We start from the raw sequence: 21381 nt of genomic DNA, 5'->3' as shown, positions 1-21381 counted from the left end.
CCGCGGCCTCCTCGTACGCTCCCCCCCGCGGCCTCCTCGTACGCTCCCCCCCGCGGCCTCCTCGTACGCTCCCCCCCGCGGCCTCCTCGTACGCTCCCCCCCGCGGCCTCCTCGTACGCTCCCCCCCGCGGCCTCCTCGTACGCTCCCCCCCGCGGCCTCCTCGTACGCTCCCCCCCGCGCCCTCCTCGTACGCTCCCCCCTGCGCCCTCCTCGTGCGCCCCCCCACGTCCTCGTACGCTCCCCCCGCTCCATCCTCACACGCTCTCTCCTCGTACGCCCCTCCCCCCTGCCTTCCGGCCCCCGGGCCCTCCTCGTACGCTCCCCCCCGCGGCCTCCTCGTACGCTCCCCCCCGCGGCCTCCTCGTACGCTCCCCCCCGCGGCCTCCTCGTACGCTCCCCCCCGCGGCCTCCTCGTACGCTCCCCCCCGCGGCCTCCTCGTACGCTCCCCCCCGCGGCCTCCTCGTACGCTCCCCCCCGCGGCCTCCTCGTACGCTCCCCCCCGCGGCCTCCTCGTACGCTCCCCCCCGCGCCCTCCTCGTACGCTTCCCCCCGCGCCCTCCTCGTACGCTCCCCCCCGCGCCCTCCTCGTACGCTCCCCCCGCGCCCTCCTCGTACGCTCCCCCCGCGCCCTCCTCGTACGCTCCCCCGCTCCATCCTCGTACGCTCCCCCGCTCCATCCTCGTACGCCCCCCGCGGCCTCCTCGTACGCTCCCCCTCGCTCTCTCCTCGTACGCCCCCCCGCGGCCTCCTCGTACACCCCCTGCGGCCTCCCCTTATGCCCCTGCCCTCCTTGTCCGGCCCCCGCGTCGTCCTCTCTGTACGGGGTGTATTTTCTAGTCCGGGTGGTCTCCTCCATGACGGCCTCTGCTTTCTCTGCAGGAGATGGATGTTGTGCGGAAGGTTTCGGTCCCCGCAGACGTTTTTCGCGGCCTCCTCCGCTGTGAGAGTAATGTGAACGACTTGTTCATCCGGAGATTTCGGTGCACGGCCGAGGTGACCGCACCCAGACCCGCGGCCGCTCCTGCTCCCATCAAGGTGTATGAGAAGCGTCCCCTCCACGGACCCCTGATCAGCGTGTGGAGGGACGACGTGACCCGACAAGACAGCGACGTGGTGGTGAACGCAGCTAATGGCCGCCTGGAGCACACGGCGGGGCTGGCGCACGCCCTGGTGGAGGCTGGGGGGTGGCAGATTGTCCGGGAGAGTCGGGAATACATTGCTAGGAGTGGAGCAGTGAAGACGGGGGGCATCGCGGTGACGAGCGCAGGCGCGCTGCCCTGTAAGACCATCGTCCATGCGGTGGGGCCGATCTGGAACAACTGGGCTGCGGAGCAATGTCAGGCAGAGCTGCAGCACGCCATCCACAACGTGCTGCTCTATGTGAGCTGCCACCCCGACCTGCACTCCGTGGCCATCCCTGCCGTCAGCTCCGGCATCTTTGGATTCCCCCTCGACCTCTGCGCGGAAATCATAGTGAAAACCGTTCAGACATTTTGTAGCCGTGAGAATCAAGATTGTCTGAGCGAAGTCCGACTGGTGAACAACGATGACAAAACCGTGCAAGCCATGAGGGCAGCGTGCGAGCGGATCCTCGGGGGTAGTGACAGGCTGGCGGCCGCAGCGTCCTCCTACCTCTCCGCAGCGTCCTCCTCCCACAATGAGCACTGGCAGCAAGAGGCGTCCATCACTATCAATGGTCTGAGCCTTCACCTTAAGATGGGAATGATCGAAGAGCAGAAGGTTGGTGTCTTGTCTTCAAAAAGTGCCAATATGTGATGAATTCACCAATCGTAGTCCAGCCGTGTGATCCGGGCGCGCGTGTGCAGATTGATGGGAAAGTTCATATAACTGATAGTGATACGGGGGATAGTGAGAGATACAGGGGGGATAGTGAGAGATACAGAGGGGATAGTGAGAGATACGGGGGGGTGTTATGAATGGGTCACCGAGGAGGATAGCAGGCCCAGGCTAAGTCACAGAAAACCAGAGAGGTTGGTAACTAAGCGAATTGCAGACCCCTGATCCTGTCCACACAACTAGCAGTAGCCGTGGAGCGTACCTACGATGATCCTAGAAGCCTCGGTACAGCCGGAGAACTAACTCGGCCTAAAGCAAGAAAGGTGAAATCTAAACTGCCCCAGAGCAGACCCCAAAGGAATAGATGTCATGGTTAGGACATGGTTAATGTCCTGTTCTCACAGGATTAACTTTTGCCGGCCTCTCTTTGGATCTGGGAGGGGTATTTATACTCACTCCAGACTAGGATTCCCTGTCAGCTATACTGTTATTCTGGCTGTGTGTCTGACCCCCTGGTGTGCGTGGATACTGCATTGCTTGTTTGATTCCCGTGTATGACCCGGTCTGTCCCCTCACTCAGTTCTCTGTCTCACGTTTTGGTACTATTGTCTTCTCCGGTTCTGACCTCCTGGCTTGGCTATTGTTACTCCGTTACAGTTTGCCCCTTTTGTATCATCTATTGTCCATTCTGGTTTTCTGATCTATTGCTACGTCCTGACTATCCGCTCTGTCTAACCCTTTGGTACTGTCCTGCTATCTCGTGCTTTGACCCGGCTTCTGGTTTACGTCCCTGTCTATGCCCCTTGGTAACTTGTCCCGTAGTTACCTTTCTAGGAGTTTCCCTGCAGCTCCTGGCTCTGTGGAGCTTAGGTCACGCCCCCAGCAGTCACTTGCTTCAGGTCCTGATAGTCTGATGCACACATCGTCGTCGCTGCTGCCCCGCTCCACAGGTATCTTTGAGCACTGTTTTTGTACTCAGGACACCCGCACTGGCTCAGTGAGCAAGTGCAGTGCGGTGTTCCTGACAATAGATAGCCCCCAAACATATATTGTCGGTGAGACAAGATGAAAACACAAACGCAGGCAGAAAAATAGACTGAGCAAACGATGGGGCCCACACTGACTAGACAGCACAGGAAAGGAAAGACACTGTCTGCAATCACGCAAAAAACCCTGCAAAAAGTCCAACACATCTGATGCACAAAGAACACTGAAGTCGCACGACTTCGCCCCCCACTATATCAGCACTCTGGTATATTCTGAAAGCAAAGCAAAAAGAGACCAATATAACAGGGGATAAAACAAACTGGCACAAGCAGTAACATATGGCTGGTGATTCAGCACAGCCCCAGCCGGACCTGGCCCGCACAAAGCAGAGATAGACAAAACCAGATCAAATGCAAACAGAATAGCAAATGAACCACTTAGCTGAACCATGTAGGGAAAGAGCAGGAGACATCAGACCTCAGAAAGCACAGGAAGAAAATCACCAGCAGGGATAGAGGGAGTCAGCTGTCTTAAATCCCAATCAGAAACCCCAGATCTACAATCGTCATCCTCATTATCAGGTGGCAAGCCTCTGTCAATCAGATCAGCTCCACTCCCTCCAGTAACCACCAGAGGGAACCCAGAAATAGAACTTTCAATCTGACCAGCTCCACTATCTTCAGTAATCACCAGAGGGAAGCCAGAGAGAGAATTCACAACAGTACCCCCCCCCCCCCTTGAGGAGGGGGTCACTGAACCTTCATCCAAGCCACAAGGCCGGTCACGATGGGCCCGGTGAAAAGCACGAACCAATCTTTCGGCATGAATGTCAGAAGCAGAGACCCAAGAATTATCCTCCTGGCCATAACCTTTCCATTTGACCAAGTACTGGAGTCTCCGTCTAGCCAAACAAGAATCCAATATTTTCCCTACCTCATATTCCACATTGCCTTTAACCAATACAGGGTCAGGAGGCGCCGCCATGGGAACTACTGGCTCTACAAACCTCTTCAACAAGGATTTATGGAACACGTTATAAATCATAAATGTAACTGGAAGAGCCAAACGGAAAGAAACGGGATTAAGGATTTCCAAAATCTTATAAGGTCCAATGAATCTTGGCTTGAATTTTGGAGACGCAACCTGCATAGGAATATTCTTTGACGACAACCAAACCATATCACCCACTTTAAACCGGGGACCAATGATCCTATGCCAGTTGGAAAACCGTTGGGCTTTTTCCTGAGAGTGGGACAACTTATCTACCACTTGGTCCCAATCTGCTGCATTCTCACTACCACAGAATCCACACTTGGGCAGGTCGAAGATTCCACCTGCCCTGAAGAAAATCGAGGATGAAACCCAAAGTTACAGAAAAAGGGCGACATCAAAGTGGCAGAACTAGCCCTATTGTTTAGCGCAAATTCGGCCAAGGGCAAAAATGAGACCCAGTCATCCTGATCAGATATGAAACATCTCAAGTAGGACTCCAAAGCCTGGTTTCTTCTCTCAGTCTGCCCATTGGTCTGAGGATGAAATGCAGAGGAGAAAAAGATAACTGAATTCCCAGTTTGGAACAAAAAGCTCTCCAAAATCTGGAAACAAACTGGACTCCTCTGTCCGACACAATGTTCTCAGGAATCCCGTGCAACCGAGCCACCTGTTGTAAAAACAAGGGCACCAACTCAGAAGAAGATGACAACTTTGGGAGTGGTACAAGATGGACCATCTTAGAGAATCGATCACAGATCACCCAGATAACAGTCATTCTCTGAGAGACGGGAAGATCAGAAATAAAATCCATTGAGATATGAGTCCATGGCCTCCTGGGCACCACCGGCAGGGGCATCAACAACCCACTAGAACGAGAACAGGGCTTGGACCGAGAACAAGTCCCACAGGACTGCACAAAATTCCTGACATCACGAGATAAGGCAGGCCACCAAAAAGACAGACTCACCAAATCTCTGGTACCAAAAATACCTGGATGACCAGCCAACACTGAGCAATGAATTTCAGACATTACTCTTTTCCTCCACTGGTCAGGGACATACAATTTTCCCATAGGGCAACGTTCAGGTTTGTCCTCCTGAAATTCCTCCAGGGCACGTCTCAAATCGGGTGAGATGGCGGAAAGAACTACCCCCTCACCTAGGATGGTAGTAGGCTCGGTCACATTAAGAGAATCGGCAAAGAAACTCCTAGAAAGGGCATCTGCCTTAACATTCTTAGTGCCCGGAAGAAAAGAGACCACAAAATTAAAACGTGTGAAAAACAAGGCCCATCTAGCCTGTCTAGGATTCAAGCGTTTGGCTGATTCAAGATAAATCAAATTCTTGTGGTCAGTGAGGACCACAACTTGATGTCTAGCTCCCTCCAACCAATGTCTCCACTCTTCAAATGCCCATGTCATGGCCAACAATTCCCGATTCCCCACGTCATACTTACGTTCAGATGGGGAAAATTTTCGAGAAAAGAAGGCACAGGGATTCATCTTAGAAGTCACCGGATCTCTTTGCGACAAAACGGCTCCTGCACCAATCTCAGAAGCATCTACCTCCACCTGAAATGGGAGTGAGACATCAGGTTGCCGTAGAACCGGAGCATATGTGAATCTCCGCTTAACCCCTTCATCCCCAAGGGTGGTTTGCACGTTCATGACCGGGCCAATTTTTACAATTCTGACCACTGTACCTTTATGAGGTCATAACTCTGGAACGCTTCCATGGATCCCGGTGATTCTGACATTATTTTCTCGTGACATATTGTACTTCATGTTAGTGGTAAAATTTCATTCAAATAACTTGCGTTTATTTGTGAGAAAAACGGAAATTTGGCGAAAATTTTGAAAATTTCGCAATTTTCCAACTTTGAATTTTTATGCCCTTAAATCACAAAGATATGGCACACAAAAAACTTGATAACTAACATTTCCCACATGTTTACTTTACATCAGCACAATTTTGGAACCGAAATTTTTTTTTTGTTAGGAAGTTATAAGGGTTAAAAGTTGACCAGCGATTTCTCATTTTTACAACACCATTTTATTTTTAGGACCACATCACATTTGAAGCCACTTTGAGGGGTCTATATGATAGAAAATACCCCAAAGTGACACCATTCTAAAAACTGCACCCCTCAAGGTGCTCAAAACCACATTCAAGAAGTTTATTAACCCTTTAGGTGCGTCACAGGAATTTTTTTGAATATTTAAAAAAAAATGAACATCTAACTTTTTTCACAAAAAAAATACTTCAGGTTCAATTTTTTTTATTTTACCAAGGGTAACAGGAGAAATTGGACTGCAAAAGTTATTGTGCAATTTGTCCTGAGTAGGCTGATACCTGATATGTGGGGGGGGAACGACTGTTTCGGCGCATGGCAGAGCTCAGAATGGAAGGAGCGCCGTTTGACTTTTTCAATGCAAAATTGGCTGGAATTCAGATCGGACGCCATGTCACGTTTGGAGAGTCCCTGATGTACCTAAACAGTGGAAACCCCCTACAAGTGACCCCATTTTGGAAACTAGACCCCCTAAGGAACTTATCTAGATATGTGGTGAGAACTTTGAACCCACAAGGGCTTTACAGAAGTTTATAACGTACAGCGGTACAATTAAAAAATCATATTTTTCCACTAAAATGATCTTTTCACCCCAATTTTTATTTTCCCAAGGGTAACAGGACCCTAAAAGTTATTGTGCAATTTGTCCTGAGTACGCTGATACCCCACATGTGGGGGTAAACCACTATTTGGGCGCATGGCAGAGCTCGGAAGCGGCGCCATTTGACGTTTTTGGCTGGAATTGAGATCGGACATCATGTCGCGATTGGAAAACCCCTGATGTACCAAAACAGTGGAAACCCCCCACAAATGACACCATTTTGGAAACTAGACCCCCTAAGGAACTTATCTAGATGTGTGGTGAGAACTTTGAACCCCCAAGGGCTTCACAGAAGTTTATAACATACAGCCGTACAATTAAAAAATCATATTTTTTCCTCAAAAATGATCTTTTCACCCTCAATTCTTATTTTTCCAAGGGAAACAGGACCCTAAAAGTTATTGTGCAATTTGTCCTGAGTACGCTGATACCCCACATGTGGGGGTAAACCACTATTTGGGCGCATGGCAGAGCTCGGAAGGGAAGCAGCGCCATTTGACGTTTTTGGCTGGAATTGAGATCGGACACCATGTCGCGATTGGAAAACCCCTGATGTACCTAAATAGTGGAAACCCCCCACAAATGACACCATTTTGTAAACTAGACCCCCCAAGGAACTTATCTAGATGTGTGGTGAGCACTTTGAACCCCCCAGTGCTTCACAGAAGTTTATAACGCCCGGGCGTGAAAATAAAAAATTCGTATTTTTTCCACAAACATGATCTTTTAGTCACCATTTTTTTTATTTTCCCAAGGGTACCAGGAGAAATTGGACCCCAAAAGTTGTTGTCCAATTTGTCCTGAGTATGCTGATACCCCATATGTGGGAGAAAACTACTGTATGGGCACACGTCGGGGCTCGAAAGGGAAGTAGTGACGTTTTGGAATGCAGACTTTGATGGAATGATCTGCGGGTGTCATGATGCCTTTGGAGAGCCCCTAATGTACCTAAACAGTGGAAACCCCCCACAAATGACCCCATTTTGAAAACTAGACCCCCTAAGGAACTTATCTAGATGTGAGGTGAGCACTTTGAACCCCAAAGGCTTCACAGAAGTTTATAATGCCAGGGCATGAAAATAAAAAAATCGTATTTTTTCCACAAACCTGATCAATTAGTCCCCAATTTTTTTATTTTCCCAAGGGTAACAGGAGAAATTGAACCCCAAAAGTTGTTGTCCAATTTGTCCTGAGTACGCTGACACCCCATATGTGGGAAAAAACTACTGTATGGACACACGTCAGGGCTCGGAAGGGAAGTAGTGACGTTTTGGAATGCAGACTTTGATGGAATGGTCTGCGGGTGTCATGTTGCCTTTGGAGAGCCCCTAATGTACCTAAACAGTGGAAACCCCCTACAAATGACCCCATTTTGAAAACTAGACCCCCTAAGGAACTTATCTAGATGTGAGGTGAGCACTTTGAACCCCCAAAGGCTTCACAGAAGTTTATAATGCCAGGGCATGAAAATAAAAAAATCGTATTTTTTCCACAAACATGATCAATTAGTCCCCAATTTTTTCATTTTCCCAAGGGTAACAGGAGAAATTGGACCCCAAAAGTTGTTGTCCAATTTGTCATGAGTACGCTGACACCCCATATGTGGGAGAAAACTACTGTATGGACACACGTCGGGGCTCGGAAGGGAAGCAGTGACGTTTTGGAATGCAGACTTTGATGGAATGGTCTGCGGGTGTCATGTGCGTTTGAAGAGCCCCTGATGTACCTAAACTATTGAAACTCCCCACAAGTGACCCCATTTTGGACACTAGACCCCCCACGGAACTTATCTAGATGTGTGGTGAGCACTTTGAACCCCCAAGTGCTTCACAGAAGTTTATAACGCTCGGACATGAAAATAAAAAAATCATTTTTTTCCACAAAAATGATATTTTTGCCCCCAATTTTTTATTTTCCTAAGGGTTAGAGGAGAAATTGGACCCCAAAAATTGTTTTGCAATTTGACCTGAGTAGGCTGATACCCTACATGTGGGGGTAAAACACTGTTTGGGCGCATGGCAGAGCTTGGAAGGGAAGGAGCACCATTTGACTTTTTCAACTCAGAATTGGCTGGAATTGAGATCAGACGCCATGTTGCATTTGGAGAGCCCCTGATGTGCCCAAACAGTGGAAACCCCCAATTCTAACTCCAACCCTAACCCCAACACACCCCTAACCCTAATCTCAGCCCTAACCCTAGCCCTAACCCTAGCCCTAATGGAAAAATGGAAATAAATACATTTTCTTTTAGTTTTATTATTTTTCCCTAACTAAGGGGGTGATAACGGGGGGTTTGATGTACTATTTATGGCGGTTTTTATGTTTGGCAGCTGTCACACGCTAAAAGACGCTTTTTATTGTAAAAATAGTTTTTGCATCACCTGTAGGCGACTTCGTTGACTCGTTCCAGGATCTCAAAAGGACCAATGTACCGGGGGCCCAGCTTGTAAGAGGGTAGTTTCAGTCGAATGTACTTGGACGATAGCCAGACCTTATCCCCAATGTGAAACGGTGGGGGGTCCAGCCTTCTCTTGTCTGCGTGTCTCTTCATTTGCTCGCTGGCTCTCTTGAGAGCTGCGTTGGTCTCGGACCAGATCTCAGAGAATTCCTGGAACTGGGAATTGGCTGCCGGTACCTCGGAGGCTGGGGTGACAAGAAGAGGTATGTTAGGATGTTTTCCAAATACTACGAAAAAAGGTGATTTGGTAAAGGATTCGCCAGCATGATTATTATAGGCGAGCTCCGCCCATGGAAGCAGCTCAACCCAGTCATCTTGATGGGCGTTGGAGAAATGCCGAAGGTATGTAGTCAGCGTCTGGTTAGTTCGTTCCACTTGCCCATTGGTCTGCGGATGATAGGCAGATGAGAAATCCAAGGATATGTCCAGAAGCTTGCAAAGCGCCCTCCAAAATTTAGCCGTAAACTGTACTCCACGATCTGACACAATTCGTTGAGGAAGGCCATGTAACCTAAAAATCTGATGAACGAAGATCTTGGCTAAAGCAGGTGCGGAAGGAAGGCCACTTAACGGAAGGAAATGCGCCATCTTAGAAAAGCGGTCCACGACCACAAGGATCACCGTACAGCCAGACGAGCGGGGCAGATCCGTGATAAAATCCATGGCGATACTCTCCCAAGGAGACTTCAGTATCGGTAACGGAAGCAGCAGGCCAAAAGGAGAACGACAAGGTGTCTTGTTCCTTGCACAAGAAGAACAGGAGGCGACGAAGTCCACCACATCCTGACGAAGAGTGGACCACCAGTAATACCGTGTTATGAGGGCCAGGGTTTTCCTAATTCCGGCATGGCCAGCCACCTTGGAGGAATGACCCCATAGAAGAACTCTTCTCCTGACGTTCTCTGGCACAAGAGTTTTGCCCGGGGGTGGAGACAGCAGCGTCAGCGGAGCCACTGTGATTATCTTCGAGGGCTCGATAACATGGGAAGATTCCTCCCCAGATTCACACGGCTGAAAGACCCTGGATAGGGCATCGGCTTTAGTGTTCCTGTCTCCGGGGCGAAAGTGCAGCTTGAAATCAAATCGAGCAAAAAACAGGGACCATCTAGCCTGTCGAGGATTGAGTCTCTGGGCGGACTGGAGGTAGGCTAGATTCTTGTGGTCAGAATAAACAACAAATGGGTGGACAGCTCCTTCCAGAAGGTGACGCCACTCCTCCAATGCCAGTTTGATGGCCAATAACTCGCGGTCGCCAATCGAGTAATTACACTCAGCTGGGGAGAAGGCTCTGGAGAAGAAACCACAGGGACGTAGGCGGCCCGAGCCAGTTCTCTGGGATAAGACAGCCCCGGCGCCAGTCGAGGACGCGTCCACTTCCAGCACAAAAGGTTTGTCGCTCTCTGGACGGATCAAAACGGGAGCCGTGGAAAACGCTTGTTTTAGCAACTGGAAGGCCTCTTCGGCTTCGGGTGTCCAAGAATTAGTAGGGATCCCCTTACAGGTAAGGGCAGAGATCGGCTTGGAGAGTGAGGAAAAATGCGGAATGAATTGCCGATAGTAGTTGGCGAACCCCAAAAAACGTTGGATGGCTCTTAAGCCAACTGGACGAGGCCACTTGAGAATGGCGGAGAGTTTTTCAGGATCCATCTGCAGTCCGGCATCAGAGACGATGTAACCCAGAAAAGGCAGTGAGGTCTGCTTGAACAGGCACTTCTCCATCTTGGCATATAAATGATTCTCCCGAAGACGCTGAAGAACAAGGCGGACGGTCCTCCTGTGAGACGGAAGATCTGGGGAGAAGACCAGGATGTCATCCAGGTATACTATGACACAGGAGTACAGGAGGTCCCGAAAGATTTCATTGACGAACTCCTGGAACACCGCCGGGGCATTGCACAGACCGAAGGGCGTCACCAAGTACTCGTAATGGTCGTCACGAGTGTTAAAGGCGGTCTTCCATTCATCGCCGGCACGGATGCGGATGAGGTTGTACGCCCCCCTGAGGTCCAATTTGGAGAAGATGCGGGCCCCTCTGAGACGGTCAAACAACTCCGGGATAAGAGGGAGCGGGTACCGGTTCTTGATAGTAATGCTGTTCAATCCTCTATAGTCGATACAAGGGCGCAGAGAACCGTCCTTCTTTTTGACAAAGAAGAACCCGGCGCCCGCAGGAGACGAAGACTTCCGAATGAATCCCTTGGCGAGGTTCTCCGCGACGTATTCAGACATGGCTGCGGATTCCGCAGGAGACGGGATATATCCTGCCCCTAGGAGGAGTAGAACCAGGGATTAACTCGATCGGGCAATCGAAGGACCGATGTGGCGGGAGAACCTCCGACTCCTTCTTGTCGAACACGTCGGCATAAGCCCAATAGGCTGAGTGGAGTCCCGAGAGCTCCTGAGGTGGGCGGGTGGGAACGACCGGATGAATGAGGTTCAGACAGCGACCATGACAAGGATCTCCCCAGCGTAAGACCTCCCCGGTCGACCAGTTGAGTACCGGCTGGTGTGTCCGTAGCCACGGGAGGCCAAGAAGAATGGCATGAGACAGGTCGGGCAACACGTAGAAGGCCACTTTTTCTCAGTGGAGAGCGCCGACTTGTAAGACAACCTCCTCCGTGACCGCAGTGATGGACTCCTGTAGCGGTCTGCCGTCAACGGAAGCGAGCAGCCGGTGGTTCTTCAGGGTGACCACGGGAATGCGATACTTATCCACCACTTCACGCCGGATGAAGTTGCCTGCTGAGCCCGAATCCACATAGGCCACCTCGGACCCACGCCTCTCCCCTGAAAGTAAAAGAACAGAAAGTGTAAGGGGCTGAGAGGATTCATAATCACCTAGGACGGCCTCTCTTACCTGGCCTAGGTGGAGGAGTTTCCCGGTCTCACTGGACAAGAGCGGATGAAGTGGGAAGCGTTTCCGCAATATAGACAGAGACCCTGCTCCCGTCTCTCCCTCTGACGTCTCTCAGTTATCCGGACCCGATCTACCTGCATAGGCTCGGGAGGCGGAGTATGTACAGGACCGGGCGAGCGTGGGCTAAAGGGCCGACTAGTGGGCGGAGCAGGCCGAATGGGTCTCCTGTCCCTCGCTGATTCCCGGGCGCGCTCCTGAAACCGGAGGTCAATCCGAGTGGCCAGGGAGATGAGGTCCTCGAGGGTGGTAGGAGTATCCCGCCCCGCTAACTCATCCTTAATTCTGCCCGACAACCCCCGCCAAAAGGCCCCCGACCAATGCCGCGTTATTCCATCCTAACTCTGAGGACATGGTGCGGAACCGAATGGCGTACTGACCGACAGTAAGGGAACCCTGGTGGAGGTTGAAGAGTGATTCCGTAAGCGAGGCTATTCGTCCAGGCTCATCAAACACCTTACGAGAGGTGTCCAGAAAAACCGGAATACTAGAGACTATGGGATCGTCCCTCTCCCAGAGCGGATTTAGCCAGGACAAGGCCTCTCCCTCCAGATGGGACATGATAAAGGCCACCTTGGCTCTATCGGAGGGATACTGGTGAGGCTGCAGCTCGAAATGCAAGCCACACTGGTTTAGGAACCCCCTACACTGTTTGGGGTCCCCACTGTACCGGGGTGGTTTAGCCAAGCGAGGAGAGGGAAACGGAGCGGGATTAGGGAGGGCGGCTGAGGCAGCGGCGGCGGACTGGAGATCTCCCAGGCGACTGTCTACTGAGGCCATATAGGACAAAATATGGGACTGAGCGTCCCGCTGCTGGCTCAACTCCTGCTGGAGACCAGCCAGCTGAGCGGCATTTCCGGGATCGGCTGCCTGAAGGGCGGACAAACGGGACTCCATGGACTTCATGACCGACATGATGCGCCCCTGGTTCTCCCATAAAAAGAGCAACTCCTTTTGCCCGGGAGCAGAAATTCCGGCGGGATCCATGGCCTGACCGCACTGTTACTCACTGTTACTCGGGACACCGTACTAGGCCGAGCGAAGTTCTCCGGAGTGGACCCTCTGGACCGTGGCACCGAAGGACACCGAACGAGCAACCAGGTGTGGCCGACCCCTATACAGGGACCGTTAGGCGCAGGTCCGGGGGTTCGAATGCCACGGTAGCCGGAACCAAGAGGGGCGGCTCGGAATAGATCCGGTAGACTGGACTGGAGCTGGACCGCGAGCTGGAACCCGGGTTGGTGTGGTTTGTGATGGACAGCAGGTACGGAGTCGGGTAGGCAGTGCTGGAGCAGGTACGGAGACTGGGCCGGAACAGGTACAGACCCAGAACTAGGACAGGTATGATCCCGGAACTGGAGCAGGTGTGGACTTAGGACTGGAACCGGAACGGACACAGGACTGGAACCGGTGCGGACACGGGACTGGAACCGGTGCGGACACAGGACTGGAACCGGTGCGGACACAGGACTGGAACCGGTGCGGACACAGGACTGGAACCGGTGCGGACACAGGACTGGAACCGGTGCGGACACAGGACTGGAACCGGTGCGGACTCAGGACTGGAACAGGAACGGACTCAGGACTGGAACTGGAACGGACTCAGGACTGGAACAGGAACGGACACAGGACTGGAACAGGAACGGACACAGGACTGGAACCGGTGCGGACACAGGACTGGAACAGGAACGGACTCAGGACTGGAACAGGAACGGACTCAGGACTGGAACAGGAACGGACTCAGGACTGGAACAGGAACGGACACAGGACTGGAACAGGAACGGACACAGGACTGGAACAGGAACGGACACAGGACTGGAACAGGAACGGACACAGGACTGGAACAGGAACGGACACAGGACTGGAACAGGAACGGACACAGGACTGGAGCTGGAATGGACAAGATAGATTAGCACCAGGAGCCTGATGACAGGCGAGCGTGCGGACCCAAAGGTGCTGAATGAACAACAGCGGTCAGGCGCCTCCATTAAGGGAGGACGACCTGATATAGCAGCCGCTGTGCTCTCATTGGCCCGGCGGCGCCATCAGGGGAGGGCGCCGCCGGAGGCCGGGTCAGATGGGGAGAGCTGACCGCAGCCTACGGCGCATGCGCGAGACCCGCGGTGACGTCACCAGCCGCGGCCGCACAGAGGAGGAAGCCGGCGTCGGGGCTGGGAGGAGCGCGGCTGCCGGACGCGGTAAGTATGGCTGCGCGCGCTGGGAGACCTGACTGGGAACGTGGCAGGGGGCCCGGGGGCTGAGACGGCAGGGCCAGGGGCCGTGACATCCTGATAGTGAGTTATTGTGAGGGAGTGTCTGGTAGTGAGGAGTCCTGATATTGAGCTATTGTGAGGGAGTGTCTGGTAGTGAGATGTCCTGATAGTGAGCTATTGTGAGGTAGACTCTGGTAGTATCCATGTCTTGGTATAGGGAGATGAGCAGTAATGTTATGGGTGGTTCTACAGGAAGCAGTTTTTTTTTCTTTGGGGGCACTCAACTTTTTTAGCATACACAAAGAGACACAAAAATGCACCTAAACATGCATCTTTGCCGCAGCTTCTTTCCTGGCAAGAAATCAGGTTTTGCTGCAGCAAAAAAAAACGCAGCAAAACCGCCCTGTGTGAACTTACCCTAAGTCTTCAGTCACTGCAGATGACTTCCAGGTCGTTTATTGCGGTGTCATTTGTCCCCACATGTTTTAGCAGGAATGGGCAGTCATCTGTAGGTCTGAAGAGTCCTGATATCCTGTCAGACACATCTTTTGATTCTTGCACCTGTAGGACAGCACATTTCTCTTAAGATTATATCCAGTGTGCAGATAGCGGCCTCTCTTCCTTCCCCATGACCACCACTCGCCGCTTCTTCTTCCCCTTGATCATCACTCTCCGCTTCTTCTTCCCTTTGACCGCTATTTCCTGCTTCTTCCCCATGACCACCACTCTCCGCCTCTTCTTCTCCCCAGTGACCACCACTCTCCGCCTCTTCTTCTCCCCCGTGACCACCACTCTCCGCCTCTTCTTCTCCCCCGTGACCACCACTCTCCGTTTCTTCTCCCCCATGACCACCACTCTCCGCTTCTTCTCCCCCATGACCACCACTCTCCGCTTCTTCTCCCCCATGACCACCACTCTCCGCTTCTTCTTCTCCCCCATGACCACCACTCTCCGCTTCTTCTTCTCCCCCATGACCACCACTCTCCGCTTCTTCTTCTCCCCCATGACCACCACTCTCCGCTTCTTCTCCCCCATGACCACCACTCTCCGCTTCTTCTCCCCCGTGACCACCACTCTCCGCTGCTTCTTCTCCCCCGTGACCACCACTCTCCGCTTCTTCTCCCCCGTGACCACCACTCTCCGCTTCTTCTTCTCCCCCATGACCACCACTCTCCGCTTCTTCTTCTCCCCCATGACCACCACTCTCCGCTTCTTCTTCTCCCCCATGACCACCACTCTCCGCTGCTTCTTCTCCCCCATGACCACCACTCTCCGCTTCTTCTTCTCCCCCATGACCACCACTCTCCGCTTCTTCTTCTCCCCCATGACCACCACTCTCCGCTTCTTCTTCTCCCCCATGACCACCACTCTCCGCTTCTTCTCCCCCATGACCACCACTCTCCGCTTCTTCTCCCCCGTGACCACCACTCTCCGCTGCTTCTTCTCCCCCGTGACCACCACTCTCCGCTTCTTCTCCCCCGTGACCACCACTCTTCGCTTCTTCTCCCCCGTGACCACCACTCTCCGCTTCTTCTTCTCCCCCGTGACCACCACTCTCCGCTTCTTCTTCTCCCCCATGACCACCACTCTCCGCTTCTTCTTCTCCCCCATGACCACCACTCTCCGCTTCTTCTTCTCCCCCATGACCACCACTCTCCGCTTCTTCTTCTCCCCCATGACCACCACTCTCCGCTTCTTCTTCTCCCCCATGACCACCACTCTCCGCTTCTTCTTCTCCCCCATGACCACCACTCTCCGCTTCTTCTCCCCCATGACCACCACTCTCCGCTTCTTCTCCCCCGTGACCACCACTCTCCGCTGCTTCTTCTCCCCCGTGACCACCACTCTCCGCTGCTTCTTCTCCCCCGTGACCACCACTCTCCGCTTCTTCTCCCCCGTGACCACCACTCTCCGCTTCTTCTCCCCCGTGACCACCACTCTCCGCTTCTTCTTCTCCCCCGTGACCACCACTCTCCGCTTCTTCTTCTCCCCCGTGACCACCACTCTCCGCTTCTTCTTCTCCCCCATGACCACCACTCTCCGCTGCTTCTTCTCCCCCATGACCACCACTCTCCGCTTCTTCTTCTCCCCCATGACCACCACTCTCTGCTTCTTCTTCTCCCCCATGACCACCACTCTCCGCTTCTTCTTCTCCCCAATGACCACCACTCTCCGTTTCTTCTTCTCCCCCATGACCACCACTCTCCGCTTCTTCTTCTCCCCCATGACCACCACTCTCCGCTTCTTCTTCTCCCCCATGACCACCACTCTCCGCTTCTTCTTCTCCCCCATGACCACCACTCTCCGCTTCTTCTTCTCCCCCATGACCACCACTCTCCGCTTCTTCTTCTCCCCCATGACCACCACTCTCCGCTACTTCTTCTCCCCCATGACCACCACTCTCCGCTTCTTCTTCTCCCCCATGACCACCACTCTCCGCTTCTTCTTCTCCCCCATGACCACCACTCTCCGCTTCTTCTTCTCCCCCATGACCACCACTCTCCGCTTCTTCTTCTCCCCCATGACCACCACTCTCCGCTTCTTCTTCTCCCCCATGACCACCACTCTCCGCTTCTTCTTCTCCCCCATGACCACCACTCTCCGCTTCTTCTTCTCCCCCATGACCACCACTCTCCGCTTCTTCTTCTCCCCCATGACCACCACTCTCCGCTTCTTCTTCTCCTCCCCCATGACCACCACTCTCCGCTTCTTCTTCTCCCCCATGACCACCACTCTCCGCTTCTTCTTCTCCCCCATGACCACCACTCTCCGCTTCTTCTTCTCCCCCATGACCACCACCCTCTGCTTCTTCTTCTCCCCAGTGACCACCACTCTCTGCCTCTTCTTCTCCCCCGTGACCACCACTCTCCGCTTCTTCTTCTCCCCCGTGACCACCACTCTCCGCTTCTTCTTCTCCCCTGTGACCACCACCCTCTGCTTCTTCTCCCCCATGACCACCACTCTCCGCTTCTTCTCCCCTATGACCACCACTCTCTGCTTCTTCTTCTCTCCCATAACCACCACTCTCAGTTGTTTCATCCTCCATCCAGGAGGACTCTGAGGGCGTACAGGGTTGTTCTTTGTGGGTAAGGTTTTATCTTGATGCATTTTTTCATCATTCTCCTGCGTCAGAGCCTGGTACTGGTTCCTAAGCAGTATGGACGCTGACTGCATCCCGAACCTCCTGCTTCTCTGGGTCACAAGCTTCTATTCCTCTGTTTCTTCAGGTGAACTACAAATGTCTTCTCTTTCCGTATTCTGTAGAGATACTTCTGCTCTAAGAACTCCTCACCTTACGTATTAATTTTCAATGTCACTTTTCTCTCTTCTGGATTTTGCCCGTTTCCTCCAGTAGGGACACAAGCTGCATTTCTGGTGAAGTTTGACTTCACCAGAAGTCATGTTCATGTTTATATGACTTCAAAGCGATGAAGATCGTGACTATTCACGCGATTCCCTCTTCCCAGAATGCGCCAGAATATGCAGATTATCCCTGGAGCTTCAATTCCTGGTTATACTACAATTGTGGTCCCGCTATTCAGTCACGAGAGCGGGGCAGTAGCCTGGCAATTCTAGCGTCGTACCGGCTGTCATGGCCGCTGTCCTAGTGGCCCATCGCTGCACACCACTGTAAGCAGCGGTGCCATAGGGAACCTGCAGCTACGCACATGGCGCTGGGCCACTGTAAAATGGCGCCGGCGTCCCCCGCAGCCGTGAGCCGCATGTCCTGGATGTAAGTCCTCTTTGGTCGGGCGTCCGACCACGGTGTCCTATGTCCCAGAGGTGCCATATTTGCATCTGTTGAACTTGGACAATTGCACACCAGATGTAAAAATGTCCGCCCCGTGACTGAGAGAGCGGGAATAAAAATACATGGTCATCCAGTAAAATTTATATTGTTTAAAAATAAATGTTTGTTTCCTAAATAAAGATTGTGACCATCGCCCTAAAGGGCCACTGTAATGGAGGCGTCCGCAGGGGACGTCTGTGTAATGGAGGCGTCCGCAGGGGACGTCTGTGTAATGGAGGCGTCCGGAGGGGACGTCTGTGTAATGGAGGCGTCCGCAGGGGACGTCTGTGTAATGGAGGCGTCCGCAGGGGACGTCTGTGTAATGGAGGCGTCCGGAGGGGACGTCTGTGTAATGGAGGCGTCCGCAGGGGACGTCTGTGTAATGGAGGCGTCCGCAGGGGACGTCTGTGTAATGGAGGCGTCCGGAGGGGACGTCTGTGTAATGGAGGCGTCCGCAGGGGACGTCTGTGTAATGGAGGCGTCCGCAGGGGACGTCTGTGTAATGGAGGCGTCCGCAGGGGACGTCTGTGTAATGGAGGCGTCCGGAGGGGACGTCTGTGTAATGGAGGCGTCCGCAGGGGACTGCTGTGTAATGGAGGCGTCCGCAGGGGACGTCTGTGTAATGGAGGCGTCCGCAGGGGACGTCTGTGTAATGGAGGCGTCCGCAGGGGACGTCTGTGTAATGGAGGCGTCCGCAGGGGACGTCTGTGTAATGGAGGCGTCCGCAGGGGACGTCTGTGTAATGGAGGCGTCCGCAGGGGACGTCTGTGTAATGGAGGCGTCCGCAGGGGACGTCTGTGTAATGGAGGCGTCCGCAGGGGACGTCTGTGTAATGGAGGCGTCCGCAGGGGACTTCTGTGTAATGGAGGCGTCCGCAGGGGACGTCTGTGTAATGGAGGCGTCCGGAGGGGACTTCTGTGTAATGGAGGCGTCCGCAGGGGACGTCTGTGTAATGGAGGCGTCCGCAGGGGACGTCTGTATACTGGGGTCCTCCATGTGCCCCACAGCGTCAGTGCGGCTCATCAGTTATTGTTTCTCTTCCAGACAACAATCATTGTGAATTCAGTCTCCTCCAATCTGGACCTCATGTCTGGAGCCGTATCAGCCGCCATTTACCGAAAAGCCGGCTGGGAACTACAGCAAGAAATTTACAGGAAAAGTCAGAGCAACCACAAAGTGATCGCGACCGGCGGCGGCGGCGGCCTCTCCTGCAAGTATGTCTACCACGTCATACTACCGTCAGAGAAATGGGAGGCCGAGAAGGTGAGTGTAACGCCGGGGGGACTGCAAAGACCACCAGACACATCAATATGGAGAGTGCATATAAAAGTCTACACGCCCCTGATAAATCCCGGGTTTTTATCATGTAAGTGATCCACGAAGAGGAAACATTTCAGGATTCTTCCCCCCCCCCTTAATGTCGCCATGATCTGTAGAAATCCTGAGGGATACAGACAAATCCTTTCAGGTATAAAAACAATAATAAAACTAGAATACTGTGGTTGCATAAGTGTGCACACCCTCATTATCAGGGCTGTGGTTGTGCTTAGAATCAGTCGATAACCTCTCCCCCATGTTACATAGTAGTCAGTGCTCCTGATTAGCCTCAGAGAATGTGTTGCTGCTCTAGGAGGGTTCTCCTGACATTTTCTGGTCTGTAAACAGCTGACAACACAGCAAATCAGTAGCGCAGCTACTAGGGGGGCAGAGAGTGCGGCCACCCCTGGCCCCGCGCTCTCTAGGCCCACCTAGAGGTACGCTACTGTAGCTGTACTGGTGTGCGCAGCACGCTCATACGGTTACCCTCTGCGGCAGTGCAGGGAGTCGCGATCTCCCTGCACTGCCACCCAACCGCTGTGGGGACCGTGAGCGGTGGGAGGGGCCGGTGCCAGCATCGGGCCCTCACCCGTCATCACATCTTCAACTGTATTGGCTGGATGCTGATACAATTTAAAGCAATGATGAGAGAGGGAGCGTGACACTCATTCTCCCATCATTCCCTCTCTGCGTCTGATGTCACTGATGCAGAGACGTCACTACATGGAGCCCGATGTGCTGAGATGTGCGGGCGCTCGGAGCAGCGGGGAAGCAAGGAGGAGAGGTGAGTTTTTTTTTTTTTGTTTTTTTTTTTAATGGGGACAGCATTTTACTATATGGAGGCTTTTAGGGAGTACATTATACTGTATAGAGGCCTATGAGAAATGCATTATACTGTATAGAGGCCTATGGGGAGTGCAGTATACTATATACAGGCCTAAGGGGAGTACATTACGCTGTATGGAGGGCTATGGGGAGTGCATTACACTTTATAGAGGCCTATGGGGATTGCATTACACTATATACAGTGGGGCAAAAAAGTATTTAGTCAGTCGGTATAGGGGGGTGTACATATAACACCGGTATAGGGGGGTGTATTTATAACACCGGTATAGGGGGGTGTATTTATAACACCGGTATAGGGGGGTGTATATATAACACCGGTATAGGGGGGTGTATATATAACACCGGTACAGGGAGGTATATATACAGTGGGGCAAAAAAGTATTTAGTCAATCAGCAATAGTGCAAGTTCCACCACTTAAAAAGATGAGAGGCGTCTGTAATTTACATCATAGGTAGACCTCAACTATGGGAGACAAACTGAGAAAAAAAAAATCCAGAAAATCACATTGTCTGTTTTTTTTTCATTTTATTTGCATATTATGGTGGAAAATAAGTATTTGGTCAGAAACAAGCAATCAAGATTTCTGGCTCTCACAGACCTGTAACTTCTTCTTTAAGAGTCTCCTCTTTCCTCCACTCATTACCTGTAGTAATGGCACCTGTTTAAACGTGTTATCAGTATAAAAAGACACCTGTGCACACCCTCAAACAGTCTGACTCCAAACTCCACTATGGTGAAGACCAAAGAGCTGTCAAAGGACACCAGAAACAAAATTGTAGCCCTGCACCAGGCTGGGAAGACTGAATCTGCAATAGCCAACCAGCTTGGAGTGAAGAAATCAACTGTGGGAGCAATAATTAGAAAATGGAAGACATACAAGACCACTGATAATCTCCCTCGATCTGGTGCTCCACGCAAAATCCCACCCCGTGGGGTCAGAATGATCACAAGAACGGTGAGCAAAAATCCCAGAACCACGCGGGGGGACCTAGTGAATGAACTGCAGAGAGCTGGGACCAATGTAACAAGGCCTACCATAAGTAACACACTACGCCACCATGGACTCAGATCCTGCAGTGCCAGACGTGTCCCACTGCTTAAGCCTGTACATGTCCGGGCCCGTCTGTAGTTTGCTAGAGAGCATTTGGATGATCCAGAGGAGTTTTGGGAGAATGTCCTATGGTCTGATGAAACCAAACTGGAACTGTTTGGTAGAAACACAACTTGTCGTGTTTGGAGGAAAAAGAATACTGAGTTGCATCCATCAAACACCATACCTACTGTAAAGCATGGTGGTGGAAACATCATGCTTTGGGGCTGTTTCTCTGCAAAGGGGCCAGGACGACTGATCCGGGTACATGAAAGAATGAATGGGGCCATGTATCGTGAGAT

The 21381-nt window shown here is 52.4% G+C and overlaps 1 protein-coding gene across 1 annotated transcript in view; it reads left to right on the top strand.

Annotated features, from left to right (window-relative positions):
• The window catches only part of LOC141054979 (protein mono-ADP-ribosyltransferase PARP9-like), a 105913-nt gene that overhangs the window by 5396 nt on the left and 79136 nt on the right, over positions 1–21381 (top strand). Inside the window, exons 2-3 of the mRNA XM_073551902.1 lie at positions 882–1742; positions 18870–19088. Coding sequence (XP_073408003.1) covers positions 885–1742; positions 18870–19088 — 1077 coding nt within the window. The 5' untranslated portion in view covers positions 882–884. The remainder of the gene's footprint in view (positions 1–881; positions 1743–18869; positions 19089–21381) is intronic.

The sequence above is a fragment of the Dendrobates tinctorius genome, unplaced genomic scaffold (assembly GCF_039654945.1).
Source record: "Dendrobates tinctorius isolate UK_male_01 unplaced genomic scaffold, ASM3965494v1 ptg000182l, whole genome shotgun sequence".
NCBI classification, from domain to species: domain Eukaryota; kingdom Metazoa; phylum Chordata; class Amphibia; order Anura; family Dendrobatidae; genus Dendrobates; species Dendrobates tinctorius.
This window is presented reverse-complemented; position numbering and strand designations above follow the sequence as displayed.